This window comes from Pseudophryne corroboree, chromosome 1, assembly GCF_028390025.1.
Source record: "Pseudophryne corroboree isolate aPseCor3 chromosome 1, aPseCor3.hap2, whole genome shotgun sequence".
NCBI classification, from domain to species: domain Eukaryota; kingdom Metazoa; phylum Chordata; class Amphibia; order Anura; family Myobatrachidae; genus Pseudophryne; species Pseudophryne corroboree.
Window position 1 is genome coordinate 310,222,819 of NC_086444.1, and position 22,549 is coordinate 310,245,367.

General features: G+C 46.1%; 1 protein-coding gene across 1 annotated transcript in view; it reads right to left on the reverse strand.

Annotated features, from left to right (window-relative positions):
• The window catches only part of ATP6V0A2 (ATPase H+ transporting V0 subunit a2), a 182,818-nt gene that overhangs the window by 82,999 nt on the left and 77,270 nt on the right, over window positions 1–22,549 (reverse strand). Inside the window, exons 8-9 of the mRNA XM_063964483.1 lie at window positions 13,774–13,867; window positions 12,115–12,327 (exon numbers count right to left, since the gene is read on the reverse strand). Of these exons, the coding sequence (XP_063820553.1) occupies window positions 12,115–12,327; window positions 13,774–13,867 (307 nt within the window). The remainder of the gene's footprint in view (window positions 1–12,114; window positions 12,328–13,773; window positions 13,868–22,549) is intronic.

Below are 22,549 nucleotides of genomic sequence, written 5' to 3' on the forward strand. Positions count from 1 at the left end.
TACGTCCATTGATGCATCTCCCACAGTAAGGTCTGGCCGGGACAACAATTTCTTCGTTAAGGTGGAATTTAGACAGCACCTTAGGAAGATAACCAGATTTGGTTCTAAGAACCGCTCTATCTGGATGAAAATCAGAAAAGGAGGGCGACATAATAATGCCCCTAAATATGAAACTCTTCTAGCTGAAGCAGTAGATAGAGAACTTTAGCTGTCAACCATTTAAGATCCACTTGCTGTAGTGGTTCAAATGGAGCAACTTGAAGCGCCTTTAGGATTTACCTTAAATCCCAAGGCACTGCAGGAGGAACAAAGGGAGGTTGGATGTGAAGCATTCCCTGGAAAAAAGTATGCAAACATCCTGTAGGTTAGCAATTTTCTTTTGGAACTATACAGTCAATGCTGACACCTGTACTCTCAAGGAAGCCACTCGTAGACCTTTGTCCATTCCTGCCTGATGGAATGCTAGGACTCTGAAAACTCTGAAAGACCTAGGGTCAAATTTCCAGTCACTGCACCACTGAATATAGGCTTGCCATATTCGGTGATAAATGCGAGCCGAGGATGGTTTCCTTGCTCTGAGCATTGTTTGAATTACCTGTGGTGAGAATCCTCTTGCTGTTAGAATTGAAGTCTCAAGAGCCACGCTGTCAAAGATCCAGGTGCTTGTAATAGCAAGGACCCTGCATCAGTAGATCTGGACGTTGAGGGAGTAGAAAGCATCAATCGACAGCCTCTGCAGATCTGTGTATCAATGTCTTCTGGGCCAAGCCGCAGCTATTAGTATCACGGCGCCCTTTCCTTGTTTCATTTTTCGCATCACCCTGGGCAACAGGGCGATAGGCCAGATGAAATTCCCATCTCACTGACAGGGCATCCACAAAGGTCACTCTGGGATCCTTTGTTCTTGACCCATACGCGGGAACTTTGTTGTTCTGACGGGACGCCATGAGATCTATCTCCGGTAAACCCCACTTGTTTACCAGAGTCTGGAAGACCTCGGGGTGTAAAGCCCATTCGTTTGCATTAATGGGGTCTAGACTGAGAAAATCCGCTTCCCAGTTTAGGACTTCCAGAATAAACACTGCAGACAAGGCTGGATGATGAAGTTCTGCCCACCTTAACGTGCGGCTTACCTACTCCATTGCTTTTTGGCTGCTAGTTCCTCCTTGATGATTGAGGTACGTTACTGCTGTTGCATTGGCTGAGCGAATTTGAACTGGCTTCCCCTGAAGAATGTTATTTGCCTGCATGAGTGCCATATAAATGGCCCGAAGTTCCAATATATTTATTGGCAGGCAACTTTCCTCCTTGGTCCACTGTCCTTGGAAGCAACTTCTTCCTGACACTGCTCCTCAGCCCTGAAGACTGGCATCTGTTGTCAGAATTTCCCAATCTGATATCCAAAAGGGTCTCTCCTTGTCCAGATGAGATGTCTGTAGCCACCAGGCTAATGACTCCTTACTTCAAGAGGAAGGACCATAGTCTGCGTTTTTATTGTCTGATGAAAACCATTCCATTTGGAAAGAATCAGACCTAGCAGAGGCCTCAAGTGGAACGGAGCATACTCCACCATATCAACACCATCAGTCCCATCACACGCACTGCTGCGTGAATGGATGCACTTTGATTGTGTTACAGCTCCTGAATCCTTGAGTGAATTTTGGATATTTTGTTCAGAGGTAAAATTACTCTCTGAAGACCCGAATCCAACACAGACCCCAAGTGAGTCATCTGTTGTGACAGAACCAGAGACGACTTTGCCCAATTTATGAGCCATCCGTGTCTCTGCAAACAAGTTATTGTCTGGTGCAGATGACACTGAAGCAATTCCTGAGATTGTTCCAGGATTAATAAGTCGTCAAGGTATGGAAAAATCCTTATCCCCTACTGACGGAGATAAGTTGCCATTACCACCATAATTTTGGTGTATACTCTGGGAGCTGTGGCCAGTCCAAATGGTAGGGCTTGAAACTGAAAATATTGCTTGAGGATAGAAAATCCGAGACAGCGCTGATGGGAAAGTGCTATAGGAACATGTAGGTAAGCATCCTGGATATCCAGGGATACCATAAAATCCTCCAGCTCCATGGCCAAAATAATGGAACGTAAGTCTCCATATGAAACCGAGGCACCCAAATGTACTTGTTCAGCACTTTGAGATTGAGTATGGTCCGGAAAGACTCATTTGGCTTCTGGACTAGAAACAGGTTGGAATAAAAACCTTGTCCTCGTTGCGCAGGAGGAACTGAAATTATGACTCCTGACTGAAGCAACTTCTGAACTGCATCTTGCAAAGCCCTGGCCTTCGTTTCCACTGAATATGGGCTGGTACAAAAAAAAACATTTGGAGGAGGGTGTTTCTTGAAAGCAAACGCATACCCGTGAGATACCGCTTCTAGCACCCAGGCATCTGTGGTAGAGTGCTGCCAGATCTGTGCAAAATTAAGAAGTTGGCATCCCACCCTGTGGTCCCCCAGGTGGAGGACGGCACCATCAGGCTGATGGCTTATCTTCTGACTTGGAAGCCGGCCCTCTGGTAGCCCAATGCTTTTTAGTCTTACCAGACTTGTCAGATTGAGACTGTTTGCCATAACCCTTTCCTTTTGCTTTTCCTTGAGTACGAAAGGGCAGAAAAGCTGGAAATCTAGGCTTGGATTTGTGTGTGGAAGGAAACTTCACTTTCTTGGAGTCTGCTTTTGACTTCAAAATACTGTTTAATTCTTTACCAAAAAGAATATCTCCCGTAAAAAGGCAAAGACTCCAGAACCTTCTTGGAGTCTGAGTCAGCTTTCCACGTACGTAGCCAAACTGCTCTGAGCGCTGCTGAAGCTGATGCCTGAGAGGCAATTGTAACCATATCCGAGGCTGCTTCTTCCATAAAAATAGCCGCCTGTTTGATATGTGCAATATGGGATTTTTGCTCTCTAGATGCCATTGAAAGATCATCCTCTAATGCATCAGCCCGGGCTCCCACTGCTTTTGCCAGCCAGGCTGAAACCATGGCTGGTCTTATGATTGCCCCAGATAAGGAGAAAATGTTTTTTAGAAAACAATCTATTTTCCTATCCATGACATCATTTAATGATGTTGAAGGCTAGGCATGTCAAACTTGTGGCCATCCAGCTGTTGTGAAACTACAAGTCCCAGCATGCTTTGCCAGCATACCTTCCACTGATCAGCTGGTAAAGCATGCTGGGACATGTAGTTTCACAACAGCTGGATGACCATGAGTTTGACATGCCTGCTGAAGGCAGATGTAATGTAGATTTTCGCACCAATCGAATGACATGTGTATGTACTTTGAGAGCCACATACCTTTTTAAACAGTCCCAGCCGGAAGAGGATAATGGGAATTCCATTTCTTTGGAATACTAAACTTATTACTAGGTGTTACCCAAGCCTCTTGCATAATTTCAGTAAGCTGTTCTGACCTAGGAAATTCAGTCCTAACTGTTTTTGGACATTTAAACAAAGGTGCCTTAGATTTTAACAAAGGCTCTGCTGCTTCCTCTAAGGATAGAATGGCTTTCATAGCAATAATTATCTCAGGTATGTCCACTGAGCTGAGACCTTCATCCTCATCTCTGTATGCAGACCCGGAGTGCGATGAGTTCTCATCCTCTGATGAGTCCCCATCTGAAACATGTAGCCCGTGAAGATGTTGTTTCATGTCTATGTGATTTGCTTTCCATCGGCCTGTTTTTGTTGAAAGGCTGCAGATTCTTGTACTGGATGTGATAAACCCCAGGTGGAATGTTGTAAGGGTTAATAGGGTAACCTATTCCCTGGTATAGAAGCTGCCATTATCCACTCAGCTACACTGGATACTGTCTGTGCAAACGTAGCCCATAGGGGCTCAACTTGAACTTGTGTCTGCCTTGGATTATTCAGGAGGCTTTGGTGAAAACTAAAACAGTTTGCACATAATCCATTTTGAACCAGATCCTAAGAGGTTAACAAATATGAAATGAGTGTTGGTGCCATTGTGGAGAGTGTTTCCTTCTCAGCCTTGCCTCTCTTAGACAAGATAAACAAATCACACACCTGTTCAGTGTTAACTTACACAATTTATGACTGAAATCACTTTAAAACTTGTTAAAGTGACATACAATCCGATCCCTCCCTGCTTTGCAGCATTGAGGATCGGAATACACAGAAACTGACAGAAAATAGTAAAGTCAGCAATCACACTGGCAATCAGTCACAAGTTATACATTAGTATAATAAGCAATATGAGCACATATTCAACTACAGGTACAATTCAAGTATGTAGGAGAAACATATTACTTCATTACCTTATATAGGACTTTAAACGTATTCAATCACACAGCGAAAGAAACAGAAGCAATAGTTTACAGACTCGTATGCATCAGGCACTTATCCAACTATTCGTACTCAGTGGTAGATAGAGACTTAGGGGGTCATTCCGACCCGATCGATCGCTGCAGTTTGTCACAGCGCAGCGATCGGGTCGGAACTGCGCATGCGCTGGCGCCGCAGTGCGTTGGCGCATGGCAGCCGTCGTTGCCCAGCGATCACCTCTGAGACAGAGGGGGTCGCTGGGCGGGAGGGGGGCTGGACGGCGGCGTTAAGCCGCAGTTTAGGGGGAACGGGGCGGACCGTTGGGGGGGCGGGCCACAGCGGCTGCATGACGTCTCACGCAGCCGCTGCGGCCAGTGGCAGCGACAAGTAACTCCCGGCCAGCCGCAGGAGCTGCGCTGGCCGGGAGTTACTCCACAAATACAAAAGCATTGCTGCCGTGCAATGCTTTTGTATTTGTGCGCGGGGGGAGGGGGGGCGGACTGACATGCGGGGCGGTCTTGCCCTGTGCTGGGCGTCCCCCCGCATGTCAGGGAAGATGATCGTGACTGTGCTAAATTTAGCACAGCTACGATCAACTCGGAATGACGCCCTTAGTGCTGTATCACCCGGCTCAGGAGAGTGGGATACAGGGAGACTTCACCCTGCTTCCAGGATTGATCAAAACGTTTGTGAACGCTGAGAGGATCTAGATGCTATTAGTGTACACAACCGCCCCGTGAACCTACAGTGAACACAGACGCCCAAGTGAACACAGACGCACCAGTCATACAGCCGCCTATGCTGAAACTGGGTCCTTTTAGATACACAGCGTCTCAGACGGAAGCGAAAAATCAGTTCATGGCAGGAAACTCGGAGGAAACTTGTCATGAACTAAGGGGAGAGTTGTCCAAGGGAGCGTATTACTCCCCACTGCAGATATCAACCCCAGGGATCGTGGCATCATACTGCCCCTGGAGTCTATGATCCCTGAGGCCTAGCGCTGGTGCACCCAAGGTGGCAGCCACGTCAGCGACTGTTCGGCAGTCTCCATCCCGAAACAGTGCGGCTGTGTCTCGTGTTTCCCCAGCTAAGCGGAACCGATGCCTTACCTTGCCCCCGTGCTCCGGCCACAGATGCCCGCCGAAACAGCACTGTACACGTGGGTAAGCGATGTCGCGACCCGGCGGGGAGTTGTTGGAGTGACAATTTCTAAGGAACGTATAAGACACTTTTTAGAAAGATCGCTCAAAAAAATTGTAAGACTATAAAAATAGAATAATAAAAAGCTTATGGCTGCTAAAAACCAGCAGCCCATTGACCATTGTGCGGCTCCTGCCGCACCAAACAAAAAACTGAATTGCCTGAGCCAGGAGGCAGGGATATAGGGGACTAGCCCGTTGCATTCTGGGAGGCCGAAAGCTTTGATCGTTGGTGCCAATCTGCTGTCGCTACCTCATATCCCAATGTTTATCCTGTCGATAACCTGTGGACCCTGCAGGAAAAAACAGCAAATTATACTTCAGATAATTCCATTTCTTTGAAGTACTTCATGCAGCCACACTATGGGTTAACGACCCATTCCCCTAGCTTAGACAGGAAAAAAATTTCTTCTAATACCCGCCCACCTTGGATATATAAGCGTGCCCCTCCTCTTCCTCCCTGTCTTTTTGAGTGTCTCCGATACTGGGGATCATTCCGAGTTGATCGCACGATGCAACATTTTGCAGCCCATGCGATCAACTCGACGACGCCTATGGGGGGAGTGTATTTTTGCATAGCAAGGCTGCGATCACTTGTGCAGCCCTGCTATGCAAAAAAAGGTTTTGTGTAGAACAAGACCAGGGTAAGAGTTACTTACCCTGTGCGATCAATCCAGCATTGCAGGTCCCGGAATCGACGTCAGACATCCACCCTCCAAACGCCTCGACGCGCCTGCGTTTGGATCTCCACGCCCAGAAAACAGCGAATTGACGCCTAGTTCCACTTTCCTCCTGTCAATCTTCTTGCGGCCTTTCTTCATTAGTGGTGTCGCTGCCCGGTGACAGCCGTCGTCGGGCAACGATGCGCCTGCGCAATGCTGCCTCTGCGCAGGTGCAGTTCCGACCTGATCGCACAGCTGCGAAGAAGCGCAGCGTGCAATCGGGTCGGAATGACTCCCATTATCTACAAAGAAAAAAAAAAAAAAAAAACACTCCCCACAGGGTGGTTAATTAATGGGCTGCCTAAAGTACTTCAAAGAAATGGAATTATCGTAAGTATAATTCCCTGTTTTCTTTTCTTTACTTCATGGCAGCCACACTATTGGATTTACCAAAGCCGAATTACGGGAGGGACAACCACAAATAAACTGATGCTTAATGTTTAATTATACCAAGGCTTGCTGAAAAACCTGGTTACCAAAGTGAGCTTTAACAATATGCAAAGCATAATGTTTAGAGAAGGTGTGTATAGATGACCACGTAGCTGCTGCACATATGTCCTCCACCTCCACTTGTGCCTTCCTAGCCCACGAGACGGACACTGCCCTAATCGAGTGTGCCTTGATATTCTCTGGAGCTTCACGCCCATCCTTCTGGTACACGAATGTGATTACTTCTCTAATCCATCTTGCAATGGTTTGTTTCGTTGGTGTACACCCTTTCCAAGATCCAATAGATACTAGGAACAGACTTTTCTCCTTCCTGAAAACCTTGACACTCTCCACATAAATAGTTAACGCTCTCACAAGATCCAACATATGGAATCTTTCCTCCTCCTCATTTTTCGGTTGAGGAAAGAATGATGGCAAGATGACCTCTTGATTAACATGAAACGTTGACACCACCTTTAGTAGGAAAGATGGGTTTGTTCTTAGAACAATCCTATCAAAAAAGAGTTTTAAGTATGCCTCTTCCGCCCAAAGGGCTTGCAACTCCCCAACTCTCCTTGCTGAAATAACAGCCGCAAGATAAACCACTTTCCATGTCAAACTTCATACAGACTTCTTGTAATGGCTCGAACGGATGTTCCATCAAAGCATTCAAAATTAAATTTAGATCCCAGGGCGGCACTATTGATCTAATTCTTGGCCTTATTCTTTTTGCGGCTTGGCAGAATTTTTTAATTAAATCATCCTCAAATAACTTTCTGTCTAACAAAACACTCAAAGCCGATATCTACACTTTAAGAGTTGAAACTACCAAAACGTTGACAAATCCACCATGAAGAACCTGCAAAACTTGAGCTGTTTCAGCGTTCAATACATTAAACCTATTCTGCGACCAGACGATAAAGGTTCTCCATATTCTATAATAAATGTCCGAAGAAATCTTCTCCCTGGCTTGCAACAGTAGCTGAATCACAGACTCAGACAGACCTTTCTTTTTTAGTAAATTGCGCTCAAATTCCATGCCGTAAGTTGAAGATTCTGCGGATTTGGGTACTCTAGGGGACCTTGATGTAACAGCCTCGGCACCACTGGCAGCCTCCACATCCTCCCAACCGACATTCTCTGTACTGTTGGAAACCAAGTCCTTCTTGGCCAATAAGGAATTATCATTATCACCTCCACTCTCTCTTGTCTGATCTTTTTCAATGTCCTGGCTATTAGAGGAAAAGAAGGGAACACATATCCCAGCTTTAATTCCCATTTTAGGGATAGAGCATCTACTCCCTCTGACATTGGAAGAGAATACCTCGAGGAGAAGTGAGGCAGCTTTGTATTCAGATTGGTAGCCATGAGATCTATCTCTGGTTGCCCGAATCTTTCTTCTATAATTTCTAATATTTGCACGTTTAACTCCCATTCTTCAGACTGGATCTGATTATGACTTAGATAATCTGCCAACACGTTGTCCCTGCCAGGAACATGTAGAGCCGTCAGAGATTTTAAGTGTTTTGCTGCCCACTGCATGATATACGACTTCTTGTTCCCTCTTGGTGATTTAAATAAGCCACCACTGCTGCGTTGTCTGAAAAGACTTTTAGATGATTTCCTCTGAGTTGATCCTGAAACTCAAACATCGCCATCCCACTGCTCTCATTTCTCCTTTGTTTGACGAATATCCTGCTTCTAATGACGACCATTTTCCTTGACAACTTTGTTGCAGCAGATGTGCACCCTAACCTGTCAGACTTGTGTCTGTAGTTAAAATCAAATACTGGGGCTCTAGTAACGACACCCCTTGCTCGTAATTTTGACTGACCTTCCACAAAGACAGCGATTCTCTGGTCTCTTTTGTCAACCTTATTTGATGGTGCAAAGGTATTTTTTTCCTTGAATACTTCAGGGTGTCCCACTGTAATGTACTCATTCTCCATCTTGCCCACGGCATCACCTCTGTCGTGGAAGAGGTCATTCCCAACAGATGTAACGCTATACAAAGCGGTACTTTGTCCTGTTTCTGAATGAAGAGGACCAGATCCCGAATCCTTACACAACTCTCTTCTGATAACATGACTACATACTGAAGATTATCTATGCGGACACCCAGAAACTGTAGAACTTGCTTTGGCTTCAATCGGCTCTTGTCCCAATTTACTAACCAACCGTGCAACTGTAAAAAAGTCAATGCCTGAGCTAACATTTCCTGTATTATTTCTTCTGATTCTCCTGCCAGAAGTAAATCATTGAGATAGGCCCAAATAGTCACTCCTTTCTCTCTGAGACAAGCTATCAGAGTCACCAGGACTTTTGTGAAGACCCACGGAGAGGACGTGAGACCGAACAGAAGACACGTGAATTGGAAATGTTTTCCTCCTATGCTGAACCTTAGAAATCTTCTGTCTTCTGTTCTGATTAGAATACGGAAATAAGCATCCTTGAGATCTATTGAAGCCAAAAAATCTACTTTCTTTATCCCCAACAGGATTGTTTTCAGGGTCTCCATATGAAACTTGCTCTTTCTTATTCTTTTATTCTGATCCCTCAAATCCAGTATTGTTCTGAAACCACCGGAGGACTTCTGTACTAGGAAAAGACGAGAATAGAACCTTATCTTTCTCTCTAAGAATGGAACTACTTCCACTGCCCTTGAGGAACACAGTGTTTAGAGACTTTCTGTTAAGGCAATCATCTCTTGACTTAGGAGCGGTGTTCTTGATTCTACAAATCTGTCCCTCCTTGGCATTCTCGTGAATTCCAGCTGGTATCCTTCCGACACAATATCCAGAACCCATCTGTCCCGGACATTTTCCTCCCACTGAGCACTGAATTCTGAAATCCGGCCCCCTACAGGTGTTGATGCAAGAGGACATGCACCGTCATTGCCTCTGATTACCTATCCTATATCCTCTACGAAAGGACTGGAGTGTCATGCCAGAACCATACCTGTCTACATATTGACGTCCAATTCTATCCCCATAAGGACGGCCTGGTCTATACGATCTGGCTTGTCTAAATTGCTGTCTTGAAGACGAAGTTGCATATCAACCACGCTTATCCTGTGGCAATCTCACAGATTTACCACCCGACCATCTCTGAACCATAGTCTCCAGCTTGTTTCTAAACAATAGCGATCCCTCATAAGGAAGCGTGAGTATCCGCTGCCCATGACCGCAACCACAGAGCCCTTCTGGCCATAACACCTGAGGTCATAGACTTAGTTGAGAACTCCAACACATCAAGTGAGGCTTCACAGAGATAATCCACTGCTCTCTGCATGATATTCAAATTCCTTAAAAAAATTCTCTCTAGAAATCTTGTCTTGCACATCTGTTTGCATAGTAGAACACCACAATCTCAAGGCCCTGGCCACAGAGACTATAGCCACACCAGACTTCAAGGAAACGGACGTAGAAATATGCAACTTCTTTACCACATTTTCCATTTTCTTATCCATTGAATCCTTCAACACAGCACCATCCTCGAGAGGTATTGTAGTTCTGGTAGTTACCTCTGCCACTGGTGCATCTACTTTAGGAATATTAAACCAAGCAAGAAATTCCTCATCAACAATCGGATACATACGGTTAATCCTCTTAAAACTGCCGACCCTTTTATCCAGCTGCTGCCATTCTTTACGAATAATGTCCTTTACCACTTTATGCACAGGAAAGGACCTAGCTTCTTTGTTCTGTCCTCAAACAAGGGATCTTGCTCACTCTCCTGAACAGCTTCCTTATACTTCATCGTCTTGTAAATATTTTTTAACATAACGTCAACCAATTCAGTATTAAATGATCTATCATCCTCCTGAATTTCTCCAGACTCTGTGCTGGATTCCATGTCACAATCATCCTGTGACAACAAATCTGGAGATGCCTCATAATCATAGCCCAAGCTGGATTGCGACCTAGAACGCTTAGATCCCTGCACAAATTCATCTTTGGTCACAAAGGATTTTTTCATCCATTCCATAAGCTCAGCCAGCTGTTCAGATAATTTAACTGGAGGTGCAGGCTCTTTAACACAAGTACTGCACATAACATCTTCTTGACTCCCAGTGAACAATTGATCACATGTAGGGCATTTCCTAGACACATTTTTTTTCTTGCGTATCTTCTTCTTAATTGGATCAGACACACTGAAAAATACATTTTAAAAAAGGACATAATCACTAACCTAACTAACTGAAAGAAACAAACATAACCAGCTCTCTATGAGGACTTACCTCAACTGGACTTTATCAGACTTCTGGGACACAGGCTCATCCATGCTGCTTGACTCTGCTGTCATGTACACAAACAGTGCTGAGAAAGCATCCCGCTTCAGCCTCTTTAAAAAGCCCCTAGACTCTCGCTGGGCACAAGCGCCACACAGACTTCCGGGATTGAACACCTGACCCGGAAGTCACGCTAATCCCGTGAACTCCCGGACCTGCCAGCCATTGACTGCCGGCACATGCGCAGACTGGCGTCGTGCAAACTTCAGGGACCAATCATTTGACCCCCCCCGGAAGTCGCGCTGACGCCGTGAGCTCGCTGCCCTGACGCCGCTCACGGGTCAACCAGCCGCCATGAAGGGAAAGAGATCCACATATCTCCGCAGCCATCCCGGCGCGAATACCAGTGGCTGCTATCCCCTTCACACAGCTAAACAGGTACAGGGGAAAAAATGCTTAAAGGCTGTAACCACCAGCATCCACTTTACGAGCCTGCCCCATAACAGCAGCACCACTGCTCTCTGCAAAACGAAAAACCTACCTCTGTCTATACCTAGGAAACAGGGGGGGGGGGGGAAACCAGGGAGGAAGAGGAGGGGCACGCTTATATATCAAGGTGGGCAGGTACTAGAGGAAAAAAACCTCCTGTCTATGCTAGGGGAATGGGTCGTTAACCCATAGTGTGGCTGCCATGAAGTAAGTAAAAGTAATCATTGTTTTAAGTTTGGTACCAAACAGAGAGCGGAAACTGAGCTTTTTGTCTGTTATGGACTATGGGGGTTATTGTTTGTTAGCAAACCAAAAAAGCAAGCAAGTGGGCAAAACCAGAGAGATTTAGATTTGGCTGGGTTGTGTTCAAACTGAAATCTAATAAACTGCAGTGTAAAAATTAACCAGCCAGCATTTTTCCTGCACAGAAACAATATAACCCACCCAAATCTAAATCTCTCTGCACATGTGACATCTACCCCACATACAGTGCAACATGGTTTTGCCCAGTTGCTTGTTTTATTGGTTTGCTAACAAACCTGAATAAGGCCCAATGTACTTAGAGAAGGATATACTGTAACAAATCCAATAATACCAATTTTGTAGAAGAGAACTAAAAAACAATCCTAGAAAACCTAGCCTTGCACATATCAGGGAAAGAGGCTGTCCAAGTACCATGAAACGTGTAAGAAGTTGGATTGCAACAGGTCAATGTTCTTGAACAACAATAAAATAATCTCACCGAGCCTTCTTCAAGCGCTCGCCTCAGCTTCTGGAGATCAGCCACAGGACACCAAACCTCTGCAATCAGGCACTTGTTTGTGACATCAAAACTGCACAAATTCAGGACATGGTAAATAGCTTTCATCTTCTTAACCTGAATAACCCACTTGTAGATGGACTCTGATGCCTTGAAAAGAACTTGTCTCAGATAATCATCAGTCTGAGACATCACCTACATGAAACAAAGCAAAACAAGTGTTAAAGAGACACTAACATTTAATTCTGTGGTGATTAATTGTGCATAGCACATGGACATTTATATTCTAACAGTCTCAAGTTACCCTTACAAGCAGGCTAAGTTGCTACTTCACCTACTCTGCTATATTTCTGGACATATCCAGACTCCCCATTAAAACCATACCAGAATCAATAACAAAATTCAATCCTTGCCATTAGACAACACCCCAAAGCTATTGTATTGTGAGATAAACTGAAAAAAAAACCAATGGAAAAAAAAAAAAGAACAAATAATGGAAATTTGAGGCATAGTGGTTGGCTAGAACATTGGTTTTATACATCTGTTTGGCTTTTAATCCCTTACGCCACCAAGAACTCTTGTGTGGCTGTTTTATCCACACTTGATCTTCTCCTCTACTCTTCATTTAGGCATTTGGTATATATAATGCCTAAACGCAAGTACAACAAAATATTTATTACATAGGGGCATATGTAATAGGGTCCGAGTTTGCTGGAGGTGCGGGATTCCAGGCACTCTCTGAATTAAAAATTTTTTTTTAAAGTGTCAGTCATTTACAAGGCATTGTTTCGGCTTGAGATCAGCCGGCATACCGCGCATCTAGTAAACCCTATTACATATGCCCCAGAGTCTTATAAGAATTATAATATCCAAAATGGCTATATATGTAGACAGAACATTTAAAAATAGATACTGTCAAATAGGTTTTTGCTATGCTATAAACCAAGCCTGGACAACCTATGGATCTTAAAGCGTTGCAAAACTATAAGCTCCAGCATACCTGCCATGTATCAGTTAGAGCCACAGGTGGTCCAGCCTGCTATATACCAATTCCATAGGATTAGATTCTCCCCAAAACAGAAAGAACATTGGCCCTCATTCCGAGTTGTTCGCTCGGTATTTTTCATCGCATCGCAGTGAAAATCCGCTTAGTACGCATGCGCAATGTTCGCACTGCGACTGCGCCAAGTAACTTTACTATGATGAAAGTATTTTTACTCACGGCTTTTTCTTCGCTCCGGCGATCGTAATGTGATTGACAGGAAATGGGTGTTACTGGGCGGAAACACGGCGTTTCAGGGGCGTGTGGCTGAAAACGCTACCGTTTCCGGAAAAAACGCAGGAGTGGCCGGGGAAACGGTGGGAGTGCCTGGGCGAACGCTGGGTGTGTTTGTGACGTCAACCAGGAACGACAAGCACTGAAATGATCGCACAGGCAGAGTAAGTCTGGAGCTACTCAGAAACTGCTAAGTAGTTAGTAATCGCAATATTGCGAATACATCGGTCGCAATTTTAAGAAGCTTAGATTCACTCCCAGTAGGCGGCGGCTTAGCGTGTGTAACTCTGCTAAAATCGCCTTGCGACCGATCAACTCGGAATGAGGGCCATTAGACGTTAACATTTTTTTGCAATCATGCTCACCGAGTGCAAGTCTTGAATTCGTATGTTCAGGGCTGATATAATGTCTTCCCGTTCCTCAGAAGAATTTGGGTAAGGATACACATGGCAATGATAACTGAAGACAATTAAAAATACCATCATTTGAAGCATTTAAATACACACTAAAAGCTATATAAACTATAAATAGTGTAATTTGCAAACATATTTGATTATAATAATATACTGTGCGTTAGCCCAGTAAAACAAATAAGCAATTTATTTCTATGTTAAAGGAAAATTAGATTACATTTAAGAGGGATACGATGAAAATGAATAATCAGGCCCATGGAATGGTAAGCTAATTTAAAGACTAACAGAAAAAAGCAATAACATTTTGAAGATAAAATCAAAGAAAGACATTGCTAGACTATGGATGTAGCTTTGTAACTAAATACTGCTACAGCTGTAAAAATAGTATTAGTTATACAGGGTTGGTCTTTAGTTGCAGGCAGTAATATATAGGGGTATATTCAATTCATGTCGGATCCTTTCCGACGGAAAGGATCCGACGTGAGTATTCAATGCACCGCCAAATCCCACAGGTTTGGCCCTAGGGAAGCCAATCCCGGGCCATTTTTTCAATCCCGGGTATCGGGATTGAAAAATGGCCAGTCCCGGGATTCCTGGGATACCCGGGATTGGCTTTTAGCTAGGTGGCCGCCCCCTCGCCCAACCCCGCCCCGCACATATAACTCACTATATACCGGGGGCGGGCAGGGAACATCCTTTGAACGCTGCTGGCGGCTCCCAGCAGCGGCTTACAGAGCAGCGTGACCTCTCATGCTGCGCTGGGAACCCGGAAGGAGGAAGCCGGGCAGCGTCTGAGCATCCTGTGGACGCTCAACGCTGATCCCTCAATCCCCGGGATTGGAGCTTCCAATCCCGGGATTGAATACCGGCCATTTTTGGCCCTAAATCCCGGGATCCTGCCGATCCCAGGATTGGCCACCATATTTGGCCCATTCCCGACAATGGCAATCCGACTTTTTTAAAGTCGGATTGACATTGTCGGAAACGGGGCTAAAACCTGTCAGGTATGGCCGCACTTCCGACAATACACGTGGATCAGCGGCTTCCACGTACATTCCGACAAGTCGGGAAAAAAGGGGCTGCATTGAATAGGTCGGAACCCCTTCCGACCTAAACCTGTCGGAAACTACCGTCTTTCCGACAAGACGGCAGTTTCTGACAAGGATTGAATACCCCCCATAATCTATTTCTCTGAGACAGTAATACGTGATGCATATCAGGATTACACAGTTAAAATGCATAAAATAGGGATTAATGCGTTGATCCTGAGTGGGAAGCAAAGCAGAAAAGAGCAAGTAACTACAGGTGGTAGAGATTTAAAATGTGCAGAGATTTAGATTTGGAAGTGGTGTGTCCAACCTCAGATCTAAATGCAGTGTTAAAGTAAAGTTGACCAGCATTTGTGGGCTACATGCAAAAGCAGCCAGTATTTACCCTGCATGCAAAAACAACTGTATTTGCACCCCTTGCATTGACAATTTTACTTTGTTCCCACTCAGAATACAGACCCTAAGTGTATAAGGAGATAATGGTTATTGGGGTACTTCCATCACACATTAAGAGCAAAGTAAAAAGCAAGCAGATTGAAAACACAAGTTATTCAACTAACGAGGTTCACATGACAGAATAAATAAGATTTTACTCACCGGTAAATCTATTTCTCGTAGTCCGTAGTGGATGCTGGGGACTCCGTAAGGACCATGGGGAATAGACGGGCTCCGCAGGAGACTGGGCACTCTAAGAAAGATTTAGTACTACTGGTGTGCACTGGCTCCTCCCTCTATGCCCCTCCTCCAGACCTCAGTTAAGGAAACAGTGCCCGGAAGAGCTGACATTATAAGGAAAGGATTTTGGAATCCAGGGTAAGACTCATACCAGCCACACCAATCACACCGTATAACTTGTGATAAACTTACCCAGTCAACAGTATGAACAACAACAGAGCATCAACAATGGATGCCCACATAACATAACCCTTTATTAAGCAATAACTATGTACACGTATTGCAGAAAGTCCGCACTTGGGACGGGCGCCCAGCATCCACTACGGACTACGAGAAAATAAGAATTTACTTACCGATAATTCTATTTCTCGGAGTCCGTAGTGGATGCTGGGGTTCCTGAAAGGACCATGGGGAATAGCGGCTCCGCAGGAGACAGGGCACAAAAAGTAAAGCTTTAGGATCAGGTGGTGTGCACTGGCTCCTCCCCCTATGACCCTCCTCCAAGCCAGTTAGATACTGTGCCCGGACGAGCGTACATAATAAGGAAGGATTTTGAATCCCGGGTAAGACTCATACCAGCCACACCAATCACACTGTACAACCTGTGATCTGAACCCAGTTAACAGTATGATAACAGCGGAGCCTCTGAAAAGATGGCTCACAACAATAATAACCCGATTTTTGTAACTATGTACAAGTATTGCAGATAATCCGCACTTGGGATGGGCGCCCAGCATCCACTACGGACTCCGAGAAATAGAATTATCGGTAAGTAAATTCTTATTTTCTCTATCGTCCTAGTGGATGCTGGGGTTCCTGAAAGGACCATGGGGATAATACCAAAGCTCCCAAACGGGCGGGAGAGTGCGGATGACTCTGCAGCACCGAATGAGAGAACTCCAGGTCCTCCTTAGTCAGGGTATCAAATTTGTAGGATTTTACAAACGTGTTTGCCCCTGACTAAATAACCGCTCGGCAAAGTTGTAAAAGCCGAGACCCCTCGGGCAGCCGCCCAAGATGAGCCCACCTTCCTTGTGGAATGGGCATTTACATATTTTGGCTGTGGCAGGCCTGCCACAGAATGTGCAAGCTGAATTGTATTACACATCCAACTAGCAATAGTCTGCTTAGAAGCAAAAGCACCCAGTTTGTTGGGTGCATACAGGATAACAGCAAGTCAGTTTTCCTGACTCCAGCCGTCCTGGAACATATTTTCAGGGCCCTGACAACATCTAGCAACTTGGAGTCCTCCAAGTCCCTAGTAGGTGCAAGGCACCACAATAAGCTGGTTCAGGTGAAACACTGACACCACCTTAGGGAGAGAACTGGGGACGAGTCCGCAGCTCTGCCCTGTCCGAATGGACAAACAGATATGGGCTTTTTTGAGAAAAAACCACCAATTTGACACTCGCCTGGTCCAGGCCAGGGCCAAGATCATGGTCACTTTTCATGTGAGATGCTTCAAATCCACAGATTTGACTGGTTTTAAACCAATGTGATTTGAGGAATCCCAGAACTACGTTGAGATCCCACAGTGCCACTGGAGGCACAAAAGGGGGTTGTATATGCAATACTCCCTTGACAAACTTCTGGACTTCAGGAACTGAAGCCAATTCTTTCTGGAAGAAAATCGACAGGGCCGAAATTTGAACCTTAATGGACCCCAATTTGAGGCCCATAGACACTCCTGTTTGCAGGAAATGCAGGAAACGACCGAGTTGAAATTTCTTTGTGGGGCCTTCCTGGCCTCACACCACGCAACATATTTTCGCCACATGTGGTGATAATGTTGTGCGGTCACCTCCTTTCTGGCTTTGACCAGGGTAGGAATGACCTCTTCCGGAATGCCTTTTTCCCTTAGGATCCGGCGTTCCACCGCCATGCCGACAAACGCAGCTGCGGTAAGTCTTGGAGCAGACATGGTACTTGCTGAAGCAAGTCCCTTCTTAGCGGCAGAGGCCATAAAACCTCTGTAAGCATCTCTTGAAGTTCCGGGTACCAAGTCCTTCTTGGCCAATCCGGAGCCATGAGTATAGTTCTTACTCCTCTACGTCTTATAATTCTCAGCACCTTAGGTATGAGAAGCAGAGGAGGGAACACATACACCGACTGGTACACCCACGGTGTTACCAGAACGTCCACAGCTATTGCCTGAGGGTCTCTTGGCCTGGCGCAATACCTGTCCCGTTTTTTGTTCAGACGGGACGCCATCATGTCCACCTTTGGTATTTCCCAACGGTTTATAATCATGTGGAAAAAAACTTCCCGATGAAGTTTCCACTCTCCCGGGTGGAGGTCGTGCCTGCTGAGGAAGTCTGCTTCCCAGTTTCCATTCCCGGGATGAAACACTGCTGACAGTGCTATCACATGATTTTCCGCCCAGCGAAAAGTCCTTGCAGTTTTTGCCATTGCCCTCCTGCTTCTTGTGTCGCCCTGTCTGTTTACGTGGGCGACTGCCGTGATGTTTTTCCCACTGGATCAATACCGGCTGACCTTGAAGCAGAGGTCTTGCTAAGCTTAGAGCATTATAAATTTACCCTTAGCTCCAGTATATTTATGTGGAGAAAAGTCTCCAGACTTGATCACACTCCCTGGAAATTTTTTCCTTGTGTGACTGCTCCCCAGCCTCTCGGGCTGGGCTCCGTGGTCACCAGCATCCAATCCTGAATGCCAAATCTGCGGCCCTCTAGAAGATGAGCACTCTATAACCACCACAGGAGAGACACCCTTGTCCTTGGATATAGGGTTATCCGCTGATGCATCTGAAGATGCGATCCGGACCATTTGTCCAGCAGATCCCACTGAAAAGTTCTTGCGTGAAATCTGCCGAATGGAATTGCTTCGTAGGAAGCCACCATTTTTACCAGGACCCTTGTGCAATGATGCACTGTTTTTAGGAGGTTCCTGACTAGCTCGGATAACTCCCTGGCTTTCTCTTCCGGGAGAAACACCTTTTTCTGGACTGTGTCCAGAATCATCCCTAGGCACAGCAGACGTGTCGTCGGGATCAGCTGCGATTCTGGAATATTTAGAATCCACCCGTGCTGTTGTAGCAGTATCCGAGATAGTGCTACTCCGACCTCCAACTGTTCCCTGGACTATGCCCTTATCAGGAGATCGTCCAAGTAAGGGATAATTTAGACGCCTTTTCTTCGAAGAAGAATCATCATTTCGGCCATTACCTTGGTAAAGACCCGGGGTGCCGTGGACAATCCAAACGGCAGCGTCTAAAACTGATAGTGACAGTTCTGCACCACGAACCTGAGGTACCCTTAGTGAGAAGGGCAAATTTGGGACATAGAGGTAAGCATCCCTGATGTCCCCGGACACTATATAGTCCCCTTCTTCCTGGTTCGTTATCACTGCTCTGAGTGACTCCATCTTGATTTGAACCTTTGTAAGTGTTCAAAATTTTTTTTAGAATAAGTCTCACCTAGCCTTCTGGCTTCAGTACCACAATATAGTGTGGAATAATACCCCTTTTCTTGTAGTAGGAGGGGTAATTTAATTATCACCTGCTGGGAATACAGCTTGTGAATTTTTTCCCATACTGCCTCCTTGTCGGAGGGAGACCTTGGTAAAGCAGACTTCAGGAGCCTGCGAAGAGGAAACGTCTCTACATTCCAATCTGTACCCCTGGGATACTACTTGTAGGATCCAGGGGTCCTGTACGGTCTCAGCGCCATGCTGAGAACTTGTCAGAAGCGGTGGAACGCTTCTGTTCCTGGGAATGGGCTGCCTGCTGCAGTCTTCTTCCCTTTCCTCTATCCCTGGGCAGATATGATCTTATAGGGACGAAAGGACTGAGGCTGAAAAGACGGTGTCTTTTTCTGCAGAGATGTGACTTAGGGTAAAAACGGTGGATTTTCCAGCAGTTGCCGTGGCCACCAGGTCCGATGGACCGACCCCAAAAAACTCCTCTTCCTTTATACGGCAATACACCTTTTTGCCGTTTGGAATCTGCATCACCTGACCACTGTCGTGTCCATAACATCTTCTGGCAGATATGGACATCGCATTTACTCTTGATGCCAGAGTGCAAATATCCCTCTGTGCATCTCGCATATATAGAAATGCATCCTTTAAATGCTCTATAGTCAATAAAATACTGTCCCTGTCAAGGGTATCAATATTTTTAGTCAGGGAATTCGACCAAGCCACCCCAGCTCTGCACATCCAGGCTGAGGCGATCGCTGGTCGCAGTATAACACCAGTATGTGTGTATATACTTTTTATGATATTTTCCAGCCTCCTGTCAGCTGGTCCTTGAGGACGGCCCTATCTATAGACGGTACCGCCACTTGTTTTGATAAGCGTGTGAGCGCCTTATCCACCCTAAGGGGTGTTTCCCAACGCGCCCTAACTTCTGGCGGGAAAGGGTATACCGCCCATAATTTTCTATCGGGGGGAACCCACGCATCATCACACACTTTATTTAATTTATCTGATTCAGGAAAAACTACTGTAGTTTTTTCACATCCCACATAATACCCTCTTTTGTGGTACTTGTAGTATCAGAAATATGTAACACCTCCTTCATTGCCTTTAACGTGTGGCCCTAATAAGGAATACGTTTGTTTATTCACCGTCGACACTGGATTCAGTGTCCCTGTCTGTGTCTGTGTCGACCGACTAAAGTAAACGGGCGTTTTAAAACCCCTGACGGTGTTTTTGAGACGTCTGGACCGGTACTAATTTGTTTGTCGGCCGTCTCATGTCGTCAACCGACCTTGCAGCGTGTTGACATTATCACGTAATTCCCTAAATAAGCCATCCATTCCGGTGTCGACTCCCTAGAGAGTGACATCACCATTACAGGCAATTTGCTCCGCCTCCCAACATCGTCCTCATACATGTCGACACACACGTACCGACACACAGCACACACACAGGGAATGCTCTGATAGAGGACAGGACCCACTAGCCCTTTGGAGAGACAGAGGGAGAGTTTGCCAGCACACACCAAAAACGCTACAATTATATAGGGACAACCTTATATAAGTGTTTTCCCTTATAGCATCTTTTTTATATATTTCTAACGCCAAATTAGTGCCCCCCCTCTCTGTTTTAACCCTGTTTCTGTAGTGCAGTGCAGGGGAGAGCCTGGGAGCCTTCCCTCCAGCCTTTCTGTGAGGGAAAATGGCGCTGTGTGCTGAGGAGATAGGCCCCGCCCCTTTTTCGGCGGCCTCGTCTCCCGCTTTTAACGGATTCTGGCAGGGGTTAAATATCTCCATATAGCCTCCGGAGGCTATATGTGAGGTATTTTTAGCCAAAATAGGTTTTCATTTGCCTCCCAGGGCGCCCCCCTCCCAGCGCCCTGCACCCTCAGTGACTGCCGTGTGAAGTGTGCTGTGAGGAAAATGGCGCACAGCTGCAGTGCTGTGCGCTACCTTTAGAAGACTGAGGAGTCTTCTGCCGCCGATTCTGGACCTCTTCTTACTTCAGCATCTGCAAGGGGGCCGGCGGCAAGGCTCCGGTGACCATCCAGGCTGTACCTGTGATCGTCCCTCTGGAGCTGATGTCCAGTAGCCAAGAAGCCAATCCATCCTGCACGCAGGTGAGTTCACTTCTTCTCCCCTAAGTCCCTCGTTGCAGTGATCCTGTTGCCAGCAGGACTCACTGTAAAATAAAAAACCTAAGCTAAACTTTTCTAAGCAGCTCTTTAGGAGAGCCACCTAGATTGCACCCTTCTCGGCCGGGCACAAAAATCTAACTGGCTTGGAGGAGGGTCATAGGGGGAGGAGCCAGTGCACACCACCTGATCCTAAAGCTTTACTTTTTGTGCCCTGTCTCCTGCGGAGCCGCTATTCCCCATGGTCCTTTCAGGAACCCCAGCATCCACTAGGACGATAGAGAAATAGATTTACCGGTGAGTAAAATCTTATTTTCTCTAACGTCCTAGTGGATGCTGGGGACTCCGTAAGGACCATGGGGATTATACCAAAGCTCCCAAACGGGCGGGAGAGTGCGGATGACTCTGCAGCACCGAATGGGCAAACACAAGGTCCTCCTCGGCCAGGGTATCAAACTTGTAGAACTTAGCAAATGTGTTTGAACCCGACCAAGTAGCTGCTCGGCAAAGCTGTAATGCAGAGACCCCTCGGGCAGCCGCCCAAGAAGATCCCACTTTCCTTGTGGAATGGGCTTTCACTGATTTTGGATGCAGCAATCCAGCCGCAGAATGAGCCTGCTGAATCCTGCTACAGATCCAGCGAGCAATAGTTTGCTTTGAAGCAGGAGCACTCAGCTTGTTGGATGCATACAGGATAAACAGCGAGTCAGTCTTCCTGACTCCAGCCGTCCTGGCTACATAGATCTTCAAAGCCCTGACAACATCAAGCAACTTGGAATCCTCCAAGTCACGAGTAGCCGCAGGCACCACAATAGGTTGGTTCAAATGAAAAGATGACACCACCTTCGGCAGAAATTGTGGACGAGTCCGCAATTCTGCCCTGTCCATATGGAAAACCAGATAGGGGCTTTTACATGACAAAGCCGCCAATTCTGACACACGCCTAGCCAAAGCTAAGGCCAATAGCATGACCACCTTCCACATGAGATACTTTAGCTCCACGGTCTTAAGTGGCTCAAACCAGTGGGATTTCAGGAAACCCAACACCACGTTGAGATCCCAAGGTGCCACTGGTGGCACAAAAGGGGGCTGAATATGCAGCACTCCCTTAACAAACGTCTGAACTTCAGGAAGAGAAGCCAGTTCCTTTTGAAAGAAAATGGATAGGGCCGAAATCTGGACCTTTATGGACCCCAACTTCAGGCCCATAGTCACTCCAGACTGTAGGAAGTGCAGGAACCGGCCCAGCTGGAATTCCTCTGTAGGGGCCTTCCTGGCCTCACACCAGGCAACATATTTTCGCCATATACGGTGATAGTGTTTTGCTGTCACGTCCTTCCTAGCCTTTATCAGCGTAGGAATAACTTCATCCGGAATGCCTTTTTACGCTAGGATCCTGCGTTCAACCGCCATGCCGTCAAACGCAGCCGCG